Raw genomic sequence first — 23,947 nt, 5'->3', positions numbered from 1 at the left:
TGTAGAGGACTCCCCAGCTCCAACGCCCAGGCCTTCAGCAGTCGTGGCGATACTCCATCTGGACCCACTGCTTTGCTGGCACAAAGTCTTCTCAGCTCTCTGCTTACCTGGGCAGCTTTAATTGTGGGGGGTGGGGAAACTCTCTTCTATGCTGTTATCAGCAGAAGGATGGGTGGAGGGTGCAGTACTAAGAGGTGAGAATGGGTTAGGGTGGTCAAACATGTTAAAGATGTATGCATTAATAAAATTAATTAAACTGAAATATGTTAATCTGTGTGCATCTGTGTATATATAATATGTACTACATAATGTAGATTATTATTGCTATGGAATTTGGACTTTACTGCAACAGTGACTTTTTAATTTCTGTGGAGGCTAAAGAAAATCCAGTCTTTCTCCTCTGATTCTTTTAAAATTTTACCACTGCACTGTTGAGCATATTGATTAACTGCGTTATATTGCGGTATGCCAAGTGCTCTGTAGCTGACAGGAAGACCCTGCAATGCATAGTAAAAAATGCCCAGCATATCATCGGCATCCTGCTGCCGACTATCACTGATCTGCAGCATATGTGTTGTCTGCAACCAGCTTGCAGCATCATCAAGGATGCCTCGCATCCCAACCATACACAGTTGACCCTCCTTCCATTAGCGGTGCCACGGGAGCCTTTGGTCCCACACCAGCAGGCACAGAAACAGTTTTTTTTCGTAACACCATCACCATTCTGAACTCTCAATACTTACCACTTAATAGCTGACCTTTCTAAATACTGTATCAATTACTTCTGACTGTACTTTTGCCCGTTTACATATATTTATTCTGTAAATAAAAGTATTTCATATCTTATATTTATTCATATTGTCACAAGATGTCCACTAAAGCAGATGGCCTGCTATCAGTTTGGGACCGACCAGTAATGAGGGGTTAATAAGAGAGACACGAGAGATGCAGATGTTCAAAAAAAAAAAAAAGAAGGTAATTTTATTATTCCATGATAGTTATCAGGGTCGGCTTACCTAAACATAGGGAGATACCATTTCAGGCCTGCCGGGGAATTGGTACACTTCAAGTATAAATCAAAATATCCAACAACAAAATATACATATAAAACACTAAACAACAAAACAAAAAAACTTTAATACGTAACCTCGAGGTTACTGAGATACAAACGTAAACAATACGGTACACGTACACTACTAATCCAACTTGGACTCCTTCTATAGCTGTCTTTGGACCTTCCCAGGCACCTTTGACTGTGTTTAGCTTCGGCGCCACCTTTAAAACACTGGTTGGTAAAAGTGGTATGTTACGTTCGAGGCTTGCACCCAAAACCAATGGTGGAACATCCGAAAAAAAAAAAACTAAACAAACGACCTGAGGGTAAGTTCAAAAACCTTGTTAAAGAAAAAATTTCTTTTTTTTTCTCTTTTTTTTCCGTTGTAAACTCGCTAGTATATTGCTCATTGCGGTTCATACCTAACAGTTAATTGAGAGCCTTGCCCCAGCATCTATCTGTACTATAGTGTATTAGTGTCACGGTGAGGCTATAGCGTCACACGTATCATGTTTCTGTACTTACTGATCAGTATTAATATGTGTATACTCTTCCTTGGATATACTACTATCTGTACATTAAAATATTATATACATCTACTATTTGCACTTTCTGGTTAGATGTTAAACTGCATTTCATTGCAACTGTACAATGACAATAAAGTTGAATCTAATCTTAAGATGTCCTGCATCACATCCCAAGTGGAGCCAGGCATGTTGCACTACGCAAATAGCAACCTACTGTACACAATAAGTCAGTACTTTACAGGTCTGTTGTTAAATGTTCTAAATGTCAATACAAAACCTGTAAAAATTATGGAATCACTTCAGTTAGAGGATGTTTATTTTTCTGTTTTGCTTTGTTGCAAAAAATCGCAGATGTGATACAAAACTGTTTTTTTTAACAGCTGAACATTCTGGCATTGTTAAAAAAAAAAAAAAAAGCATACCTCTCAAAAAATTAAATGAAATTGTTGCAGTTAATGGCACATTTTTTTGTTCATACCAAGTACTAGAAAAAAATTATGGAATCCTTAACCCAATAAATTACAACTAGTACACTGTTGCCCCTCCTCTGGCTTTTATAACAGCTTTAATTCTTTGAGTAATGGAATTCACTACAGTATTGGGGGAAAAAATATTCTTCATCAGTCAGGTTCCATCTTTCTTGTACAGCAGATGACAGATCAGATTTGCAGGATGGAGCCTTGTCATCGACCATTTGTGTTCAATTTCCACCATACATTTTCAATCTGATTGAGATCAGGATGGTTTGCTGGGCAAGTCACTGAGTTGATATACATTTCCTGAAGAAAAGTTTTAATGCTCTTTACTCTACAGCAATAAGCATTATCATCCTGAAAAAATACTTTATCATCACCAAACCTGCTTTTTGATTGATGGAATTAGAAAAGTGTCGAAAATTTCAATGTACAGCTGTGCATTTACTGTAGAGGTAATGCCATCACCTCTGGTCCTTTACCTGACATGCAACCCCATATCATCAATGAGTTTGGAAATTTTCTTGTTTTCTTCTGGCAGTCATCTTTATATGTTTCATATAAAAAGTACCAGCATTCTATCCTTGGCCAATGCAAATCTGTGATTCATCACTGAATATTACCTTCATCTAAGGCCTTTTTGGAGTTCCAGTCTCTGAAATGTTGTCTGGCCACTGACCATCTACTCTGTGCTGGGCTTTGCAGGGTGGCCCATAGCACCTCCATGAGCTCACTGTTCCTCATGGGTTGTAAATTCAAGAATGCACCTCCTGTTCCTTAAAATTGAAAATATTGTTCATAGTGTATTAGTCCATAAACATAAGGAAGTTGAGATGAGATTCCTGTGTCAAGGATTGTGGTATAGGAATATATTGCAATATATGCAATTGATGGTTTTGCATTGCAGGATGACGGTGCCCAAAATTCAGTAATTCTCTTATCTGATGCAAACTTTCAGTAATGGTCCCTCTGGTTTCTTGCATCACTATTATGGCTGTCAAATCTTAAATTAAGTTACACATAGGTAACCTCACAGTGACATTTAATTGCAGCAATCTCATCATTCATCTGTTCCTCAAAATGTTCCCTCGCTTGTACAGATTAGCCAAGAGTGTTGATTCTCCACATTCTCGAAATGTGTGGAAAAGTATTGAAACTGCCACAACCATATCTCTCTTACCCTATCACAATTTTCTGACCATGATGTAAAGCCCCAATGCTGACTTAAAAAAAAAAGAGATTAAAAAATGTTGTGATAATGACTGAAGAGTGACTTGAACACGGGATTAAAGATTTCCTCATACAAGCCACCAATTATGTAACCTTATAACTGTCCTACTGTTATCTATAGCCAAGGCATATAATAAAATTACATGTACTAACTGCATGGGTGCTTTGACAGCTTTGATTGAAACTTGGAATCAGGAGATGTTGCTAAGTCAGAAATTTTGAACCAAGGTTAGAACCAGAAAAGCAAATAGTTACTGCACCTTTAACTGGTTATGATTCTTGATACTTGTCATGAGCACTGTTTGCTTACAGATCCATTACCAAAAATAAAAACTAAAACATAAGTATAACCATGTTGTAAGCTTTTAATTAATCTTAAAAAGCAAGGCAAATATATTTGTAACCTGGAATTCAATAACCATAAACAACACAAAAGATTTGTCGGGAATATCCACAATCTTAAACACCAGGAAGTGCACAGTTTGAGCTTTGTACTATCGCGACAGTGATGACACGTGTGGCACACATCATGGTGACCTTGACTGGCAATGGCATAGCAACTGTCAACAAATAACTCTTAAAAATGACAGGACCCAATAGCAAAATAAAATGGCATTGCTGAAGAATGTTATTTATTTTCACCATCGTTAGAAATGTATCAAGCACAAAATTCTTTATGACCATAAAGATAAATCGATCTATGTGTGTCTTCCACAAACTTAATGACGGTGTTAGATCGATCTATCTATCTATCCAACTCTCTCCTTCCTTCCAAAAAGAAGTCTGTTTTTGATCTTTTATAATAACTTCTCCTTAGCCTTAAAAAAAAAAGATTGTGATACTTTGGCACCAAAGGGTTTTAGGAAAAGTATGAAAATTAGGTTAATGCTTGATCAGTCCCTCTGCTGACATTGCACAGAAAGTAATAGAAGCATTAGAACACAAAAGGCAATGTTATATTAACCAAAATATCAATAATAAAGCAATGGCGAAGTAACAACATATACAAAACATAAGTATGAGATGTGTCTAAAGTTCAAAATCGTTAATGTCTCTCTATTAGTTACATGAAGTACCTATAAAAAGTATTTTCCCCCTTCTTTTACTAGAGGCAGTGGATTTAATTTGGGTTTTTTGACATTGATCACCAGAAAAAGACACTTTTAATGTCAAAGTGAAAACTGATCTAATGCAACACACAAAATGATCGATTTGCATAGGTATCCATGCCTTTTGAAGTCAGTATTTATTAGATGCACCTTTTGCAGCAACTACAGCATTGAGTCTGTGTCCATGGGTCTCTATCAGCTTTGCACATCTGGACAGTGCAGCATTTTCCCATATTTCTTTGCAAAACTACTCAAGGTCTTTCAGGTTGCAAGGGATCTTGATTGACTGGATTTGAAAAACGTTCACAAATTCTCAATTGGATAGAGGTGTGGCCTCTAACAGGCCACTCTAGGACATTAACTTTGTTATTGTTAATTAGTTTCGGTGTAGCTTATAGACACAGAGGACATATGTTTGTCTCTAAAGAGATTTCATCCCAGTTACTAATCCAATCCAGTTGAATTTAAAAAAATAACAACAAAGACACAGGAAACGATATGCATAGTACATGGGCAATACATAATGCAGCTTCCTACAGATCTACTTATATTTTCTTCCTACATCCTGAAGACAATACAATGGATTAAACAATAATAAATATTGTTGCCCATAATGGGTGAAATACTAACCTTTTTCGCAGATTTAGGCAGGACTTAGGATTTAGGAAATTCCCTGACCATGTGTATTCAGCAATAATGAGTAATGCTAAGTAAAACATGATCAATTTTTATAATATAACTGAAATAATGCTTATTTTATAGTGCTGTGTTGATTAGAAAAAAGTACAGTATACGCAAGTATACTATTATAGAAATCAATGTTTTGTATACTTTTTGAAATTATTTTCATTCTTTTTCCAATAGGTACTGAAAGATTCTTTTATTGGAAATTCAAAAACTTGTATGATCGCTAATGTCTCCCCAAGCCATGTATCAACTGAACATACACTCAACACATTGCGTTATGCAGACCGGTGAGTGCTACTGTTTCACTGCAGGCTTATTCTAAGCAGTTTAAAATAAAGATTAAACACATTTGTTTCATATTTTGTTTTTTCAAAGAGTTAAGGAGCTAAAAAGAGGAATCAAGTCGTCTTCATCTGTTTCATCTTTCAAAAAAAGTAAAGTGCTGGGAGCCACTTCTCCAAAACACTGCAAAAACAGCTGCAAGGAAAGAATCTGCAATAAAAAAGTAAAGTTGAGAAAAGAAAATGGAATACCATTCCCCAGCCAGTCATACTTCCAACCCACATACAATTCATTTCAATCAAGTAATGTTATTCTCTCTTCAACTCCCAAATCATCTGTTCCCTCGAAATATTGTCGGGGTGCTAAAGAAGCCTGGAGGGAACATGCATCTCCCATGAAAGGAAAATTTAGAGGTGAAGGACATCAGGATATACTTTCAAAACAAAGTGATAAAGACAGTTCTCTGAATTGTATTGATATGTCAGTGAAAAACAATGATTTTAAATCTAGCATTGATGCAAATCCTTCAGTAACAAATACGGAGCCCTACTTCCATAATCTACAGCATTTACCACCAGTCTGGAAACAAAATATTTTAAGGAAGACAAATTATGATAATAGTTCAGTAAGCAGTGACCATTTCTTCGACTCAAGTGTAAATAGTACTATTCAGCTAGAAGAAAGAGTACATCACTTGGAGATGTACCATAAAAATCTACAACAGCCAGCTATACTACAGCAGACATTGAGCTATCAGCCACTGGAGGATCTTCTTGCTCTATATAGATTGGAAAACTTTGGGCAAACATTGGACTACTTTCATGATGTTGGAGATATGAAAAAGCCTTACTGCCAAGACCAGGGATTTCATTATAGTAAGGTGAACTCTCAAAGTAGAAGCAGTGAAATGGACTTTATAGAGAAGAATCAGATTGATTTACATCATACACTTAGTAGTAACAACCCAGATCAAGACGATGATAACACTAGTGCATCATTAAATTTGTCAAGAGATGAACAAGTGGAAATCCTAAAGATTGTGGCAAAGACCAGAGAACAAGAAGAAGGCGTATTTGGTGCCTGTGATTGGCAAAATGAAGAATGTAACGTATATGTTGGAGAACATAATGATAACGCAGGTAAAGAAGAATGCCAATACAGCGGCAAACCTGTATACCAGAAAATGCTGTACACTGATGCACAACATGAGTTTAAAGAAGAAAATGACTCTGGTCTTAAGGATTTGAAATTGTACCCTAACCAATGGCTCGGTGAAACTACTTGGGGTTGTCTAGTAGATGACATACACAGCCATTCTGAATGGTGCACTGAAGAAGAGTACAGTACTGATAGATCTTCAGAAAGCAACAAAACTGCAGATAAACTGTATTCTCAGGAAGATAATCCTATCTCTTCTGAGCCAAACCTGAATGACCTATCGGCTGATCAAAAACAGCTGAATAGTATCCTTCCAGAAACACTTGAAGCACATAAAGAAATACCACTCTTCACTCATAAGAAATTCATTAATATACCAACCTTGAAGACAGAAGTTACTAAACTGGACAAGTCGGAAGAGGAGTTTGGTCATTTAATACCAGCACATGGTGTAAAATCTTCTGACACAGAAAATTCAGAGAATATCTTTGATTCTCTGATTTTAGACGATTCTGTTTCAGGAAATATGGCTCCTTTAACCGTGTCACTGCTAGATGTTGAAAGAACAGATGCTTCAGATTCCATTTTCCAGGTTGCTCCCATTTGTCAAAATGAATCCATCTCTATGAATCCTTACGCTGCTGCTAAGAATTCTTTAGAGGAAAGTAGAGAAGATTGTCTGCTGCAATCATCCAATACAGAAACAAAGAACCTAAAAGGGCATGAAGTCCCACACCTAGCTTTGGGCAACTCTTCTGTCACTGGTGAGCATAAAAATACAAATAAAACCTATTTAATGCAGGGCTAAAATAGCTGAACAACAGGAAAGCAGTTAGTACTGTGATTTGCACATACAGGTGCTGGTCATAAAATTAGAATATCATGACAAATTTTATTTATTTCAGTAATTCCATTCAAAAAGTGAAACTTGTATATTAGATTCATTCATTACACACAGACTGATGTATTTCAAATGTTTATTTCTTTTAATTTTGATTAGGAATCTATTAAATATATAACATTGTACTTTATTAAAAACATTACTAATAATTTATTGCAGCCTATAAGGAATTCTTGTGCTTATAATTTTGTCTGAACATGTCAGGAATAAAGTGATTTATTGTGTTTTAATAATAATAATATATCTTTAGCAATAACTAGTGACAGTATTAGAAATTCTAGTTCTAGTAATACTAAAATATACAAAGGCACTGATTTTACATAAAGTTTGAAACTGATGGCGCTTCTGAATGTGCATGCAGTATAATAACACCACTGGGTTGCTTTTAAAGCTGCCATTGACTGATCTAAATTATTCTAGAGAGATTTATCAGGTATAAATGATTCCTTACAAAGTTTCAGTCCATTCACAAGTGAAATTAGTTAGATGTATTTATGATTGTGCACAACTGACTGACACAAACTAGTCCACTACCACACACTGAAACAAAATGACAGGGTAGGCTTGTTTAACCAGTTCATCTTCATTTGCTAGTGGAAGAATGCTACATGAAATCAAAATTGTAAAATGGATTATATGATGGAATCCTATTCAGTGCATATTTAAGTGAATAAAGGGTGTATTATGTAGAATCTTGCTGGAAATCTTTTGAAAATAACGATTTTGCATGACTGCTTAGTAGACCGATTTTATACAGCTCCAGTCCTCTTGGGTTCGGTTTGAACAAACCATGTGACAGATGTTTGACATGTTAAGTGATACCACTTAAGACTGACATATTGTAAAGCAGTAGCAAGCTGGCATATACTGTAATTACATAGCATCTTAATTACTCCAAATCTAGTCTCTTAAAAATGGCAACCATATTTTCAGTTTTGTTAATCAAAAATGCATGTCTGGTTGCCATTCCTGACAACCACTTGAGCAAACAAGTTTTGTTAATTCCCAGCATGCAGCTCACAGTATACATTGCCTTCTCCATGTTATCCTCTCCGCAGCACCTCTTTCTCTTCTGTCTGCATTATTTTATTTTGTTGAAATTATTGTATAAGTTGTAATTGTCGGGTTTCTCATCATAAAAGTTATTTATTACTGAACAACAGTGTTGCTTCATGTAAATGGAATTTTGTAATAAAATTAAATTCTCATCACATTGGTATTTATCACTGCTGAAGACAGTGAATCAGCAACCTTTGTTACTAACCTATAGTCTTACCTACATACAAATGGCTCCTAACTTGTGGGTGATGTGTATTCGGGTGCCACACGATTCTCTCCCTCGACATACACCTGTACTCAGTCAGATGAAGTCAAGTTTGGATACTGTTATGTAGGAAGACTTTAAAATAGAATATGACATCCTTTCATTGAACTCTGTATTTAAACGTCTTCATTCGGCCAGCTGAAATCATCTCCTTTTTCCAAAAGCAGACACTACGATGTTTTCAAACTGCACTAAGCACTCGCCTTTCTGTGCTGTAATGCTGAATCAATATGGTGATATTTCTACACAGGATTTCTGTACCCCCTCGTGCAGAATGCTTGCATGAAGCGAAAGGCAGACCTTTCTCTAATAAAAAAGTGAACTATCAAGTTTAGAAGCTCCCGATCAGCTGTGTGCTGACCTGGTAAACAAAAGACACCACGCTAGATGTGTCAGTATTCATGTTTAGGAAAATAGTTGATGTGTTTATTTTAACATCATTACAAATTTAGTATTCACACTTTTACGTTGAGATGCAACTAAAAAAAATATTTTGACTACCCAAAAACTGTTACATTGCCAAAAAAATCATGCTCTAATCTGATAATAGAATGTAAGCGAACAGTTGATTGTTTTTTACCAGCACTAATTTTCACGTTGCATTACCCCAGGTAACACTGTGTATTTTTTTTGCACATCATCCCAAAAGCGAACATGATGATGATAATACATTTTATTTATATAGCATCTTTTTCATGCTCAAGGCGTTTAAACCTACTCTACTCACATTTCTGAGTGGGTAGATTGTGGAGTTAATCATTAGCAAAACAGACAGCCTTTTGCCTGTTAAATACGTTAACAGAACATTTTAAGGCAGATTTTCTTACCTCTTCTGGTCTGCCCTTGGGTCAAATGGAATTGTAAAAGTAATTCTTGCCAGCTTTACTGCTATATGTGCCACAACTACTAAGCAGCCATCAGAGTATTATGCAAAGACACAAGAAAAATAACAGCAGTATTTCCGATTTTTATTTTTTTATTAAAATATTACATTTTTAAAGAGTCTTTTCGAAATTTTAGTTATTTTTTCCAACATGCAATTTTACACTCTGGGTACTGGCAAAGGTATAGCTGTCTATGCCTTTGCAATATAGCTGACTGGTCACTTTACATTCATTGGCTAAGGTAATAAGCCATAATATTATTTTCACTATAAAGGATGAAAGTGCAATAGTTTGTTAGTTTCGTAAATCAGTCTTTGAATACCAGTTCCTGCCCATAGCACTCTGCTGTCTTACTGAGATTAAACCTGAAGCCATCATGGTCAGTCATCTGCCAGCAGCATTTCTTTATTTATCCTTTTAGTTATCCTCACATTTTACCAACTAACAATAGCCTATGCTTCGTCTGCTTTACTTTAAGCTTTTTTTAGGTGGTATTAACTTAATTGTTCCCTGCTAAACACCCACACTATTTTTACAGATGAATTTGGAGCAATTTTCAAATAAAGTATTGTGTCAAATAAATAATGCTAATGTAGCATTGCCAAGATGGGGCATATACAAAACAAATCATAGAGCAATGCACGCAACAGGCCACGAATATGTCCCCCAGACTGAAATAATCATCTGTTGTTCATATTTGGACGTTAAATGTCTATCTTACATTAATGAGGAAAAAATACCACAGATCATTACAAAGATCATTGAATTCATTTACTTGTGAGCTACTCTGAGTAAAGACTCACAGTACCTAAGTTTAAAAGAAGAATGAAAAGTACAGGACAATTTTTGTGAAGGAATATTTCATACAAAATTAAAGAAACATGCAAATAAACGTATAATGAAATGTAACAATAAAAAAGTAATATGTGTGTGTAAATAAGTGAATTGCAAAATATGTTCTTGTTACTTTTTTAGGAATTTAATTAGTTATTTATTTGTTTAAGTGACGCCGCATGCAAAATGAATTTCAGCTTGAAACTTAAACTATTATTTTCACCGGTCAAAGTTGAGAGGGTGGGTTCTAGGGAGTACCAGGTTTTGATTACTGTATCAAAACCTGCACAATAGAAAGCATAACTGCGGTGGAAAAAAAAAGCAAGTTTGATTAATGACTGCATTTAATATGTTACAGCAATTACGAGTGATTTTATATGCCTTTCTTATCTGAGCTACAAGACTTTGTACTCCCAGTGAACCCTTTTTTGTGAAACACTGTGGTTGTAAGTGTTGCATTAGCTGTGTTTTAGTGTTTTAATCCTCACATGTTGTTCCCAATGAAAATTTAAAATGAATCATATCTGAAGAACACTGCACAACTCAGAAGCACTTCATGCTTTCCAGAGGCACTGCAAAAAAACAAAATGTGGACACGATCACAATCAGTTTTTCCTTCCATAATTTGCCTTAACTTGTAAAGCCAAACGTGATTCTTTCCGGTTTTTCAATGAGTTGTTCTTCCAAGTCATTTGAATTGTTATATATGCATCTTGCGATCGTACCATCTGACAGTGGAATAGCCTTTAGTTTTGATGCACTAGTCTCATTCAGGGTAACGGGCACCATATCCATTTGCCAGAGTTTTCACACAGAGAAGACACCACTAAACCCTGTGGGTTTATTGCAGTTGCCCACACCACGTGCTCATATCACTATATCTTGATTATATTATTATAGGGATTCCTGTGTTATTTTGGTTCGCCTAAACTATAGTTACTGATTAACTATATTATTTATGAGTGTTGGGTATCTACTTTATAGCACCCCAGGTATACAGCCTTACTTGCATTTAGACAGCTACCTCAAGCAAAGGGACTTACCAGCTCTGCATAAGCAGACCAAAGGGTAGTAAATAGTTTTTTTTTGGTTTTAAAATTCATTAGGCATCCCATTGTAACAGAGCCTTCTCATAGTTACCATCCCTTGGGTATGTTCAGCAGAATCCAGGGTGGTATATTTCAAATCAATAACCACATTGTTGTGTTCCATAAAATGTCTAGGAACTGGAGTATTTACCAATCCCATTTAGATGTTGGTTTTATGTTTCAATACTTTTCTATAGACCACTTGTTCTGTTTTGCCAACATAAACCAAGAACTACAATCAGATCTATGTTTTAATGTAACAGCACAACAAATGTTATTAACAAATTGCAGCAATTATCATACTACGCCCCTTATATACTAGCTATATTTGACATTAAATCTCAGTATAACAGCATACCACAAGATACAGCTCCTATCACTCCCCTCTTTTGTAAATTTATTCTGTAGTATAACTAGTTTTTAAAGATAGTTGGAGTGCAGGACCAAGTCCATTAATTATCAACTGTCAGAGACTGAACTGAAAGAAACTTCTGTCTAGCTAAAACATGCCACAAGCCAAATTATGGAAACCAAAATCAATACATTAGAAATTGCTGCTGCCGAAGTTAGCAAGTACAGCATATCATTTGGCCTCAATGTTCAGTACATCATAAAATGGGTTGTGGAGAAAATTTGGATACTTATATTTGTATACATCTATGCCTTTGTCTCCGGTACTTATGACATGTAGATTGCACCTATCAATGAAACCTTACAATTGACATCTGTGTGTGGAGTAATGGTTTATGCAAGTAATCCCAATTGCTTCTTATTAATGGGGGCAGCCCAATTGATTTTTTTTTGTAATATTATACAAATATGGGTAGAGGTGTGCTAGACTTAAGGGGTTCTTGTTTAATATCCGTGTGGGCATTGGTTTTCTCAACTGTCCTTACTATTTGGGTGGGAGTCTACTTTTTAGGAAGTTCAGTATCCATTTGCAGATGCCCAAATCTTGAAGTTTCACGATAAGCTTGGGAGAAATGGTTGTTTTCAAAGCCAAGCTGTAATTAATACATTCACATTTATGTATCTCATCTTTGTGTCAAAATAATCAGTGAAATTTATGTAGAGCCAGAACATTGGCCCTTTAGTTCAATGCACAATATGCAATGAATCTAGAGAGAAAAGCAGACCGTCCCATAGTATATAGTTCATTTACACTTATCTTTTCCAGCATTAGGTGAATTTGAATAGTTTCCTGAAATGTCATGAGTTATGTTGGAGATTACAAATGTTGCTGATTTATAAAGTATTTGATAACTGTGTAAAATAACTTTTTAAGAGTAAATACTGTGCATTTACTATTAAAACTGAATCCATCTTTATATTTCAGATTCAGCAAATGACTACTCTGGCACTGACAGTATCTGTGGACTACAGCAGGAAGACTTGGCTATAGTCATATCTGCTGGTAACTTTGTAACTCATGATTACTGCATTAGCAAATATTCAATTAACTTATTATCAGACCTCCAGGGACAGCATCATCAGTCTTGTAAAGAAACTGGAAATAACCAAAGTACTGAGAAAAAACATAGCATTGAAATTCCAAATGAAATGGATAATGTTATGTCTGTGGCTGCTGGGAACATTCTTGACAGAGTGCCTGAGAAGATACCTCCATTCTCCTTATCAAAAAAGCTAGAGAAAGCAGAGTCAAAAGAGTGTGTTGTCCCCAGGAGAGAACTTGAAAAACCAACAGATGACTGTAAAAGACCTAACGGCAATTTCACTCAGTTAGGTGAAGTTAATTTTCCTGAGGTAACTAGAATGGAGATTAATGAACCCAAACTAAATAGCCAGAATTTTAAGCTTTTCAAAGAGGAACTGTTTTTAAATGGATCTTTCAATTTTACTGTTGGCCATGATTTAAAAACATTTAGTGAGTCCAAGGTGACTGTTATGCCACTACCACCTCTTCAAGAGTCTGTTGGAATTGATGAAGCAATGCTAGGGAAGCAGATAGATGCCCTAGGAAAAGTACGGTATGTTTTGTTTTTTAATACATTTTATAATCTTTATAATATTTATCAATAAGATAAGTAGTGTCTGATACATCTTTACATTGGGTTTTTTCCAGTTTAATTTGCTTTTACACTAGTAAATGTTCCTATTTGGAGATGTACGGTTTCTGTGTTCATTTATGCCTGTAGAGGCACAAAATATTTATCTTCAGTGCATAATTTGCAGATTTAAAAACAGTATGGCAGAACATCGACAGATTTTCTGTGCAGCCTTTGTCAATTTTCATAAAGCGCTTGACTCAGTTGATCGAACTGCCCTGTGGGACATCCTAAGACTTCTTGGGCTCCCCTCAGGGTTGCTGGATGATATGGCCGGTCTGTACACTGGTACTGTGTGTGCTGTGCAGAGTGGTGGCAGAACCTCTGCGTTTTTCTCAGTTTATTCTGGGGTTTGTCAGGAGTGCGTTCTTGTATCGACTCTGTTCAATGCTTGCATAGACTGGGTGTTGGAAAAGGTTGTGGGGTCCTGCTGCTGTGGGGCATCTGTTGGTGAAGAAAAATTCAGTGATCTTGACTTTGCTGACAATGCTGTCATCTTTGCTGAGTCAATGGAGGCTCTGATCAGGGCTCTTGAGAGACTGAGCGAGGAGTCTGAGTGTCTGGGCTTGTGAGTGTCCTGGATAAAAATTAAGATCCAGACTTTTAATGACCTCTTAGGCACAGCCATCAGCAGTGTGTCTGTCTGCTTTGAGTGTGTCAACCATGTTGAGAGGTTTACTTACCTCTGCAATGACATTCATATCACTAGACTGATTTGGAGAGGGGCGAGGTCGGGTGTTTGGTCATGAGGTCACTGGAGAGGAGTGTGTGGCGTTCCCAATATCTATGCAAAATGATGAAGATCAAAATCTTTAGAGTCCTGGTGCTTCCTGTCTTCCTATATGGTTGCCTGACATGGATGCTATCCAGTGATCTGAGAAGAAGTCTGGACTCCTTCGGTACTGTGTCTCTTTGTAGAATCCCTTGGGCACCACTGGTTTGACTTTGTGTTGAATGAGCAGTTGCTCATGGAGTCCTTAATGAGGCACATTACCTGCATTGTGAGGGAGCATCAGTGACTGCACTTCTGCCATGTGACGTGATTTCATGAGGGTGATCTGGCTTGCAGGATCCTCATTGTTGCCAACCAGGATCCCGAGCCATTTAGTCATCTGGTGGGTGCGGCAACGCTCTGTATCAGTGCATTCTCCCCAACCAGAACCGATTTAACTGTACAGTATTATTCTCTACACAGTTTTTTTACTCTATTGAACATTCTGTTCTTTTAATTGACATCAACAACCCACAGAATGTTTGACCTTAAGTGATCATCAGGTATTAAAAGATGTTCCTTCAACAGAATTGAAGATCAGAAATTTGTAAATAATTTCAGGGTAGAGCAAAAATTAATCTGAAACATGAAAGTTGCTTAAGACTCACCCCTCTTTGAAAAGATTTGTTTTCTATGTGATCCAAACTAATGAGTGACATGGGACAATGTAAAAATATCTACTGCAACACAAACCTGCTGTAGTATATTTCCATTATACTGTTGTCCTTAGGGATGTATTTTATTGTTTAGATTAAAAGAGTCAGTTGAGTGTAATAGTCTTGTTGATCTTTTCACATTAGTAATTGACTTCATGTATTTCAGTTTCAATGACTAGCATTCCCATTATTATTGTAAAAGTAAAGTCAGTAAATGAATATGGGTATTATCCTTCTAATATATATATATATATATATATATATATATATATATATATATATATATATACAGTGGTGTGAAAAACTATTTGCCCCCTTCCTGATTTCTTATTCTTTAGCATGTTTGTCACACAAAATGTTTCTGATCATCAAACACATTTAACCATTAGTCAAATATAACACAAGTAAACACAAAATGCAGTTTTTAAATGATGGTTTTATTATTTAGGGAGAAAAAATCCAAACCTACATGGCCCTGTGTGAAAAGTAATTGCCCCTTGTTAAAAAATAACCTAACTGTGGTGTATCACACCTGAGTTCAATTTCGTAACCACCCCAGGTCTGATTACTACCACACCTGTTTCAATCAAGAAATCACTTAAATAGGAGCTGCCTGACACAGAGAAGTAGACCAAAAGCACCTCAAAAGCTAGACATCATGCCAAGATCCAAAGAAATTCAGGAACAAATGAGAACAGAAGTAATTGAGATCTATCAGTCTGGTAAAGGTTATAAAGCCATTTCTGAAGCTTTGGGACTTCAGCGAACCACAGTGAGAGCCATTATCCACAAATGGCAAAAACGGAACAGTGGTGAACCTTCCCAGGAGTGGCCGGCCGACCAAAATTACCCCAAGAGCGTAGAGATGACTCATCCGAGAGGTCACAAAGACCCCAGGACAACGTCTAAAGAACTGCAGGCCTCACTTGCCTCAATTAAGGTCAGTGTTCACGACTCCACCATAAGAAAGAGACTGGGCAAAACGGCCTGCATGGCAGATTTCAAGGCGCAAACCACTGTTAAGCAAAAGAACATTAGGGCTCGTCTCAATTTTCCTAAGAAACATCTCAATGATTGCCAAGACTTTTGGGAAAATACCTTGTGGACTGATAAGACAAAAGTTGAACTTTTTGGAAGGCAAATGTCCTGTTACATCTGGCGTAAAAGGAACACAGCATTTCAGAAAAAGAACATCATACCAACAGTAAAATATGGTGGTGGTAGTGTGATGGTCTAGGGTTGTTTTGCTGCTTCAGGACCTGGAAGGCTTGCTGTGATAGATGGAACCATGAATTATACTCTCTACCAAAAAATCCTGAAGGAGAATGTCCGGCCATCTGTTCGTCAACTCAAGCTGAAGCGATCTTGGGTGCTGCAACAGGACAATGACCCAAAACACACCAGCAAATCCACCTCTAAATGGCTGAAGAAAAACAAAATGAAGACTTTGGAGTGGCCTAGTCAAAGTCCTGACCTGAATCCAATTGAGATGCTATGGCATGACCTTAAAAAGGCGGTTCATGCTAGAAAACCCTCAAATAAAGCTGAATTACAACAATTCTGCAAAGATGAGTGGGCCAAAATTCCTCCAGAGCGCTGTAAAAGACTCATTGCAAGTTATCGCAAGCGCTTGATTGCAGTTATTGCTGCTAAGGGTGGCCCAACCAGTTATTAGGTTCAAGGGGCAATTACTTTTTCACACAGGGCCATGTAGGTTTGGATTTTTTTCCCCCTAAATAATAAAACCATCATTTAAAACTGCATTTTGTGTTTACTTGTGTTATATTTGACTAATGGTTAAATGTGTTGGATGATCAGAAACATTTTGTGTGACAAACATGCAAAAGAATAAGAAATCAGGAAGGGGGCAAATAGTTTTTCACACCACTGTATATACAGGTATATAGTTGATCAGGAGACTGACAACTGAGATACAGTTATAGGGATGCTCCAATCAGGTTTTTTAAAGTTGATACCTATCATTGATTTTAATTTTATTAGATTGGGTGAATCCGATTGTAATTTTCACATTAAGCTCTTGCATAACCAAATGCATAGAAACCTTAAGTACTATATTAAAGAGTAGGGCTGCAACAAATGATTATTTTGGTAGTCGACTAATCGTTCCATTTTTTTTTTCGATTTGTCATGATTATTTCATGCCTGACTATTTTGATGCCTGCGAATGCCTGTCTTGAAGTCCAAAATTTTAAATAAAGCTTCAATTCAAATAAAATAAAACAATGTACAGTTTATAGAAGATTCAGTTCATGTAGTCCTGATTGCAGTGCAGAAACGTGAGCATTTCGACGTGCTCTGGAGTGAGGCTGGCTCTCTTCTTTGAGACAATGTTCCCAGCTGCTGAGAAGAGACGCTCAGAGTGAGTAGAGGTAGCAGGAATACATAAGAATGATTTTGTAGACAAATAAAGATGTTTTAATCATCACACTCTGAAAGAAAAGTGTTGTAGTTTATCACATCATGTACTATATTATGCCAGAATAATAAAATAACAGACTAAAATATGTAACAAGGTAATTACTGCCAGCACACTGGAGCCGAGTATATTTGGAAAAGTACATTTGTTGAACTCCGCAACCAGCTAGAGTCTGTTTCCAGTGCAATTTGCAAGCACGCTGAGTATGTGCGGCGACATATATTCGGCGACGTAAATTCATTGAACTCCGCAACCGGTTAAACTTGTTTCTCAGTGCAATTTGCCAGCATGCCGGAGCTGATCAGTCAGTGCCGTATATTCGTTCAACGAATTTCGTTGAGCAGCCAGCTCACGACCACTGCCGGCCCTGGCAGAATTGCAGCACCACTGTCTCTGGGATTCAGCCGCTACACTAGACGAGCCTGAAATCATGTGTTTAGCCCTGTGTGTTTGCATGCAGCGAGTTCAAGCTCTGTTGGCTCGGTGATATACTTAATTTCATCAATGACTTCAGTTTCATATTGAACATACAGTAATAGATTGTTGAAGTAGTTTTTTTTTTTTTTTATAGTTTATACAGTTCATTTGCAGTGCGTAAAATGATCAGTGTTGCAGTAATTGTGATGCTTTTTGCATGAAAAAATATGTGTACCGTTAAAATTTCACATTTTCTTTGTGAATTGTAATGTTTACTTAAAAATTGCAGCTAAAAAGTATTTGGCGTCCAGGGGTGCATTAACCCTCAAGTATGTATCGGTTTAAGGGTTAACTATCATTGTCGAAATCTTGATATACGCATTATAGTACAAACATCAACGTTAACACGTGACACTAACTTTACTCGCTAAAACCTCTCGAGAGACATCACAGCTCCAAGATGCTTGCGTTGGTAGGACTGTGTGCGTCTTGACCAATAAGCAACAAACGATACTGCCCCCAGACGTTCATGTAGTGCATTGCAGTTACAAAATCCAATGTGATTCTTTGTGACTGGAGCCTCTATTGAAGGTTCTGTTTATGACACGTTGATGATTTTTGATATATATATATATATATATATATATATATATATATATATATGTTTCTTTGTGAACAAGACCCCGAGATACTTGAACTCCTCCACTTGGGGCAGGATCTCTCTCCCAACCCTGAGAGGGCACTCCACCCTTTTCCGACTGAGGACCATGCTCTTGGATTTGGAGGTGCTGATTCTCATCCCAGCCGCTTCACACTCAGCTGCGAACCGATCCAGAGAGCTGAAGATCACGGCCTGATGAAGCAAACAGGACAACATCATCTGCAAAAGCAGTGACCCAATCCTGAGTCCACCAAACCGGACCCCTTCAACACCCTGGCTGCGCCTAGAAATTCTGTCCATAAAGTTATGAACAGAATCGGTGACAAAGGGCAGCCCTGGCGGAGTCCAACTCTCACTGGAAACGGGCTCGACTTACTGCGGCAATGCGGACCAAGCTCTGACACGGTTGTACAGAGACCGAACAGCTCTTATCAGGGGTCCGGTACCCCATACTCCCGAGCACCCCCACAGGATTCCCGAGGGACACGGTCGAATGCCTTTTCCAAGTCCACAAAACACATGTAGACCGGTCGGGCAAACTCCCATGCACCCTCAGGACTCTGCTAAGGGTGAAGAGCTGGTCCACTGTTCAGCGACCAGGGCCGAAAACCACACTGTTCCTCCTGAATCCGAGGTTGACTATCCGGCGGACCCTCCTCTCCAGAACCCCGAATAGACTTTTCCAGGGAGGCTGAGGAGTGTGATCCCTCTAGAGTTGGAACACACCCTCCGGTCCCCCTTTTTAAAGAGGGGACCACCACCCGTCTGCCAATCCAGAGGCACTGTCCCGATGTCCATGCGATGTTGCAGAGACGTGTCAACCAAGACAGTCCTACAACATCCAGAGCCTTAAGGAACTCGGTATCTCATCCACCCGGGGCCCTGCCACCAAGGAGTTTTTGACCACCTCGGTGACTTCAGTCCCAGAGATGGGAGAGCCCACCTCAGAGTCCCCAGGCTCTGCTTCCTCGTGGAAGGCATGTTAGTGGGATTGAGGAGGTCTTGAAGTACTCCTCCCACCGACCCTAGCGTCAGTGAGGTCAGCAGCGCACCATCCCACCATATACGGTGTTGACACTGCACTGCTTCCCCTCCTGAGGCGGTGGACCAGAATCTCCTCAAGCCGTCCGAAAGTCGTTCTCCATGGCCTCTCCAAACTCCTCCCATGCCCGAGTTTTGCCTCAGCAACAACGAAGCAGCGTTCGCTTGGCCTGCGGTACCTATCAGCTGCCTCCAGAGACCCACAGGACAAAAAGTCCTATAGGACTCCTTCTTCAGCTTGACGGCATCCCTCACGCGGTGTCCACCAGCGGGTTGGGGATTGCCGCCACGACAGGCACCGACCACCTTGCGGCCACAGCTCCGGTCAGCCGCCTCAACAATAGAGGCACGGAACATGGCCCATTGGACTCAATGTCCCCACCTCCCTCGGGGCGTGGTTGAAGTTCTGCGGAGGTGGGAGTTGAAGCTACTTCTGACAGGGGACTCTGCCAGCCGTTCCCAGCAGACCCTCACAACACGTTTGGGCCTACCAGGTCTGACCGGCATCTTCCCCCACCATCGAAGCCAACTCACCACCAGGTGGTGATCAGTTGACAGCTCCGCCCCTCTCTTCACCCGAGTGTCCAAGACATATGGCGCAAGTCCGGCGACACACCACAAAGTCGATCATCGACCTGAGGCCTAGGGTGTCCTGGTGCCAAGTGCACATATGAACACCCTTATGCTTGAACATGGTGTTCGTTATGGACAATCCATGGCGAGCACAGAAGTCCAATAACAAAACACGCTCGGGTTCAGATCGGGGCCATTCCTCCCAATCACGCCCTTCCAGGTCTCACTGTCATTGCCCGTGAGCATTGAAGTCTCCCAGCAAAACGAGGGAATCCCAGAAGGTATGCCCTCTAGCAACCCCTCAGAGACTCCAAAAGGGTGGATACTCCAAACTGCTGTTAGCATACGCACAAACAACAGTCAGGACCCTTCCCCACCCGAAGGCGGAGGGAGGCCACCCTCGTCCACGGGGTAAACCCCAATGCACAGGCTCCAGTGGGGGCAATAAGTATGCCCACACCTGCTCGCGCCTCTCACGGGGCAACTCCAGAGTGGTAGAGAGTCCAGCCCCTCTCAAGGAGGTTCCAGAGCTGTGCGTCGAGGTGAGTCCGACTATATCTAGCGGAACCTCTGACCTCGCGCACTAGCTCAGGCTCCTTCCCCTTCAGAGAGGTGACATTCCACGTCCCAAGAGCCAGTTTCTGTAGCCGAGGATCAGACCGCCAAGGTCCCCGTCTTCGGCCACCACCCAACTCGCACTGCACCCAACCTCCTTGGTCCCTCCCATAGGTGGTGAGCCCATGGGGAGGAGGACCCACATTACCTCTTCGGGCTGTGCCCGGCCGAGCCCCATGGGTGCAGGCCCGGCCACCAGGCTCGCCATCGAGCCCCACCTCCAGGCCTGGCTCCAGAGGGGGCCCGGTGACCAGCGTCGGGCAAGGGAAAGCGTCGTCCAAGGTTTTATTCTTCATCAGAGGTTTATTGAACGCTCTTTGTCTCATCCCTCACCTAGGACCAGTTTGCCTTGGGTGGCCCTACCAGGGGCATAAAGCCCCGGACAACATAGCTCCTAGGATCATTGGGACACGCAAACCCCTCCACCACGATAAGGTGACGGTTCAAGGGGGCGGAGTAGTGATGCGGGCTCTGCATCGGTCTGTCGTGGTGAAAAAGGACCTGAGCCGTAAGGCAAAGCTCTCAATTTACCAGTCGATCTACGCTCCTACCCTCACCTATGGTCATGAGCTATGGGTAGTGACCGAAAAGAACGAGATCGCGAATACAAGCGGCTGAAATGAGTTTCCTCCTTGGGGTGTCTGGGCTTTCCCTTAAAGATAGGGTGAGAAGCTCAGTCATCCGGGAGGGGCTCAGAGTAGAGCCGCTGCTCCTCCGCATCGAGAGGAGTCAGATGAGGTGGCTCGGGCATCTGATCAGGATGCCTCCTGGACGCCTCCCTGGTGAGATGTTCGGGCACATCCAACGGGAGGAGGCCCGGGGAAGACCAGGACACGCTGGAGGGACTATGTCTCCCGGCTGGCCTGGGAAGCATGGGATTCTCCGGAAGAGCTGGAAGAAGTGGCCGGGGAGGGAAATCTGGGCCTCTCTGCTTAAGCTGCTGCCCCCGCGACCCGACCTCGGATAAGCGGAAGAGGATGGATGGATGTTTGTGTGTGTGTGTGTATGTGTATATATATATATACACACACACATATATTACAAAAAATCGTCAACGCGGTAGTTGATCACCTGTCACTCTTACAAATTGTTTAAATCCTAAGATTTAACATAAAAGGGTGGGGTAAGACCATTGAAGGCTTTTTAAAAAAAAAAAAAAAACAAAATAAAAACATAGGTTTGAAGTCAATGCAACATCTGGTGAGTGGAGAGAAGCTAATATGTAGGAGATATTAATTATACATGATTAACAATCAATATTTTGGTCTTGTCGGTTTTGGGAGATGGATGTATGTAGTGGAACTCTGTTAGAGGTGTTATTTTTATTTAATTATTTTTTTCATCCTGAGGTAACCTGTATTTACACAACCCGAGGAGATTCAATTACAGTATTTGAAAGCATATATAAACATGAACATCAGAAAAAAGGCTAAAAAAAAAAAATGGAAAAGAATAGATGAAGAACATGCCAGGTGTCCAAATGAGACACTTCATAGGAAAAAGACAGGCTCTGCATTCAAAACTCAACCTCTTGACAACTAAAGAAACAGAACAAATCATTTTTAAATCAAGACATCATTACTATGAACATGGAGAGAAAGCTAATAAAATCTTAGCTTAACAAATCCACAAGCAGGAAGTTTGCAATGCAATCCCACCAATTACCAACAGAGATAAAATCATTGACCATAAAAATATAATGCACGCATTTAGAGACTACTAAAGAAATTTAGAGAAGTCCATATATTCTACTCCGTTTAAAGAAGACAAGACACAGTCTAATACGTTTTTGGATGCATAACAGATACCACAACTACTCTCAGTGCAGAGGAATTGGATAAACCTCTGGCACTATCAGAATTACTAGATGCTATAAACTCACTTCAGACAGGGAAAGCAGCATACCCTGATGGCTTCCCTGCTGAATTTTATATTCTCAATTAAGTTATCTTCTGTCTTATTAGCAACATTTACAGAAGCTAGAGACAATAAAATTCTACTTCAAACTTTTTGCCAAGCATTAATTACCGTCTTTCTTAAGCAAAATATGGACTTATTACAATGTGCATCATACAGACCAATCTTACTTCTGAATAATGATTTTAAGATGCTCCCCAAAGTCCTAGCTAGAAGGATTGAGAAAGTGCTTCCTTTGGTAATATCACAAGAACAAACCCACAAACTGGATTTATTAAAGGCAGACGCTTCTTTGGTGCCTGTTTAATGTAATATATTCACCCACAAAGTCTAACACCCCGGAGATGATATTATCATTGGATGCCGAAAAAGCATTTTCTAAAAAAGCTACCCTTTCACTACTTTGGAGAAATTTGTGTTTGGCCCGAACATTTGTGCATGGATCAGACTACTGTATACCAGTCCAGAAGCTTCAGTTTGTATTAGCATCATTATTTCAGACTACTTCAAACTAGAACATGGTACTAGACAAGAATGCCCCATGTTGCCACTGCATTTTGCAATCTCCATTGACCCACTGGCAGTTTACTGTCGAAATGCTTATCAGATAAAAGGGGATTATCAGAGAAGGACTTGAACAGAAAATTTCTCTATATGCAGATGACATGGTACAAAAATACTGTACCTGCAGTCCTAACAGCATTAACAGAATTTCCAAAGATTTCCGGTGTCCAAATTAACTTGAAGAAAAGTGTGCTCTTTCCAGTGAACTCTCAAGCACACAATATTTGATTGGACACCTATCATTTTATCATCACAGATCAGTTTAAATACCTAGGAGTAAACATCACAAGTAAACATAACGCTCATTATCAGCAAAATTTTGCTTTGTGTATAGGAAACAAAATTAAGCAAGACTTGCATAGATCATCTATCCTCCATCTCACTTTAGCAGGAAGAATTAACACTGTCAAAATGAATATCTTTCCTAAGCTGCTTTTCCCATTTCAAAACATTCCAATATACATCAATAAAGCATTTTTTAAGAAGTTAGATTCAATCATAACCTCATTTATTTGGAATTCAGTACATCCATGTATCCAAATGTCGACCCTACAAAGACCTAAAGCAGAAGGTGGAATGGCTCTACCTAACTTTCAATTTAATTACTGGGCAGCAAATATACAAACTATAAAAATCAGGACATTGACACAAATAAATGAACATACACATGCTTTGTC

The 23,947-nt window shown here is 39.3% G+C and overlaps 1 protein-coding gene across 1 annotated transcript in view; it reads left to right on the top strand.

Annotated features, from left to right (window-relative positions):
- LOC120532067 (kinesin-like protein KIF24) overlaps positions 1-23,947 on the top strand; it is an 81,814-nt gene that overhangs the window by 47,474 nt on the left and 10,393 nt on the right. The window contains exons 10-12 of the mRNA XM_039757975.1: positions 5,258-5,367; positions 5,456-7,284; positions 12,888-13,539. Of these exons, the coding sequence (XP_039613909.1) occupies positions 5,258-5,367; positions 5,456-7,284; positions 12,888-13,539 (2,591 nt within the window). The remainder of the gene's footprint in view (positions 1-5,257; positions 5,368-5,455; positions 7,285-12,887; positions 13,540-23,947) is intronic.

The sequence above is a fragment of the Polypterus senegalus genome, chromosome 7 (genome assembly GCF_016835505.1).
Source record: "Polypterus senegalus isolate Bchr_013 chromosome 7, ASM1683550v1, whole genome shotgun sequence".
In the NCBI taxonomy this organism is placed as follows: Eukaryota; Metazoa; Chordata; class Cladistia; order Polypteriformes; family Polypteridae; genus Polypterus; species Polypterus senegalus.
This window is presented reverse-complemented; position numbering and strand designations above follow the sequence as displayed.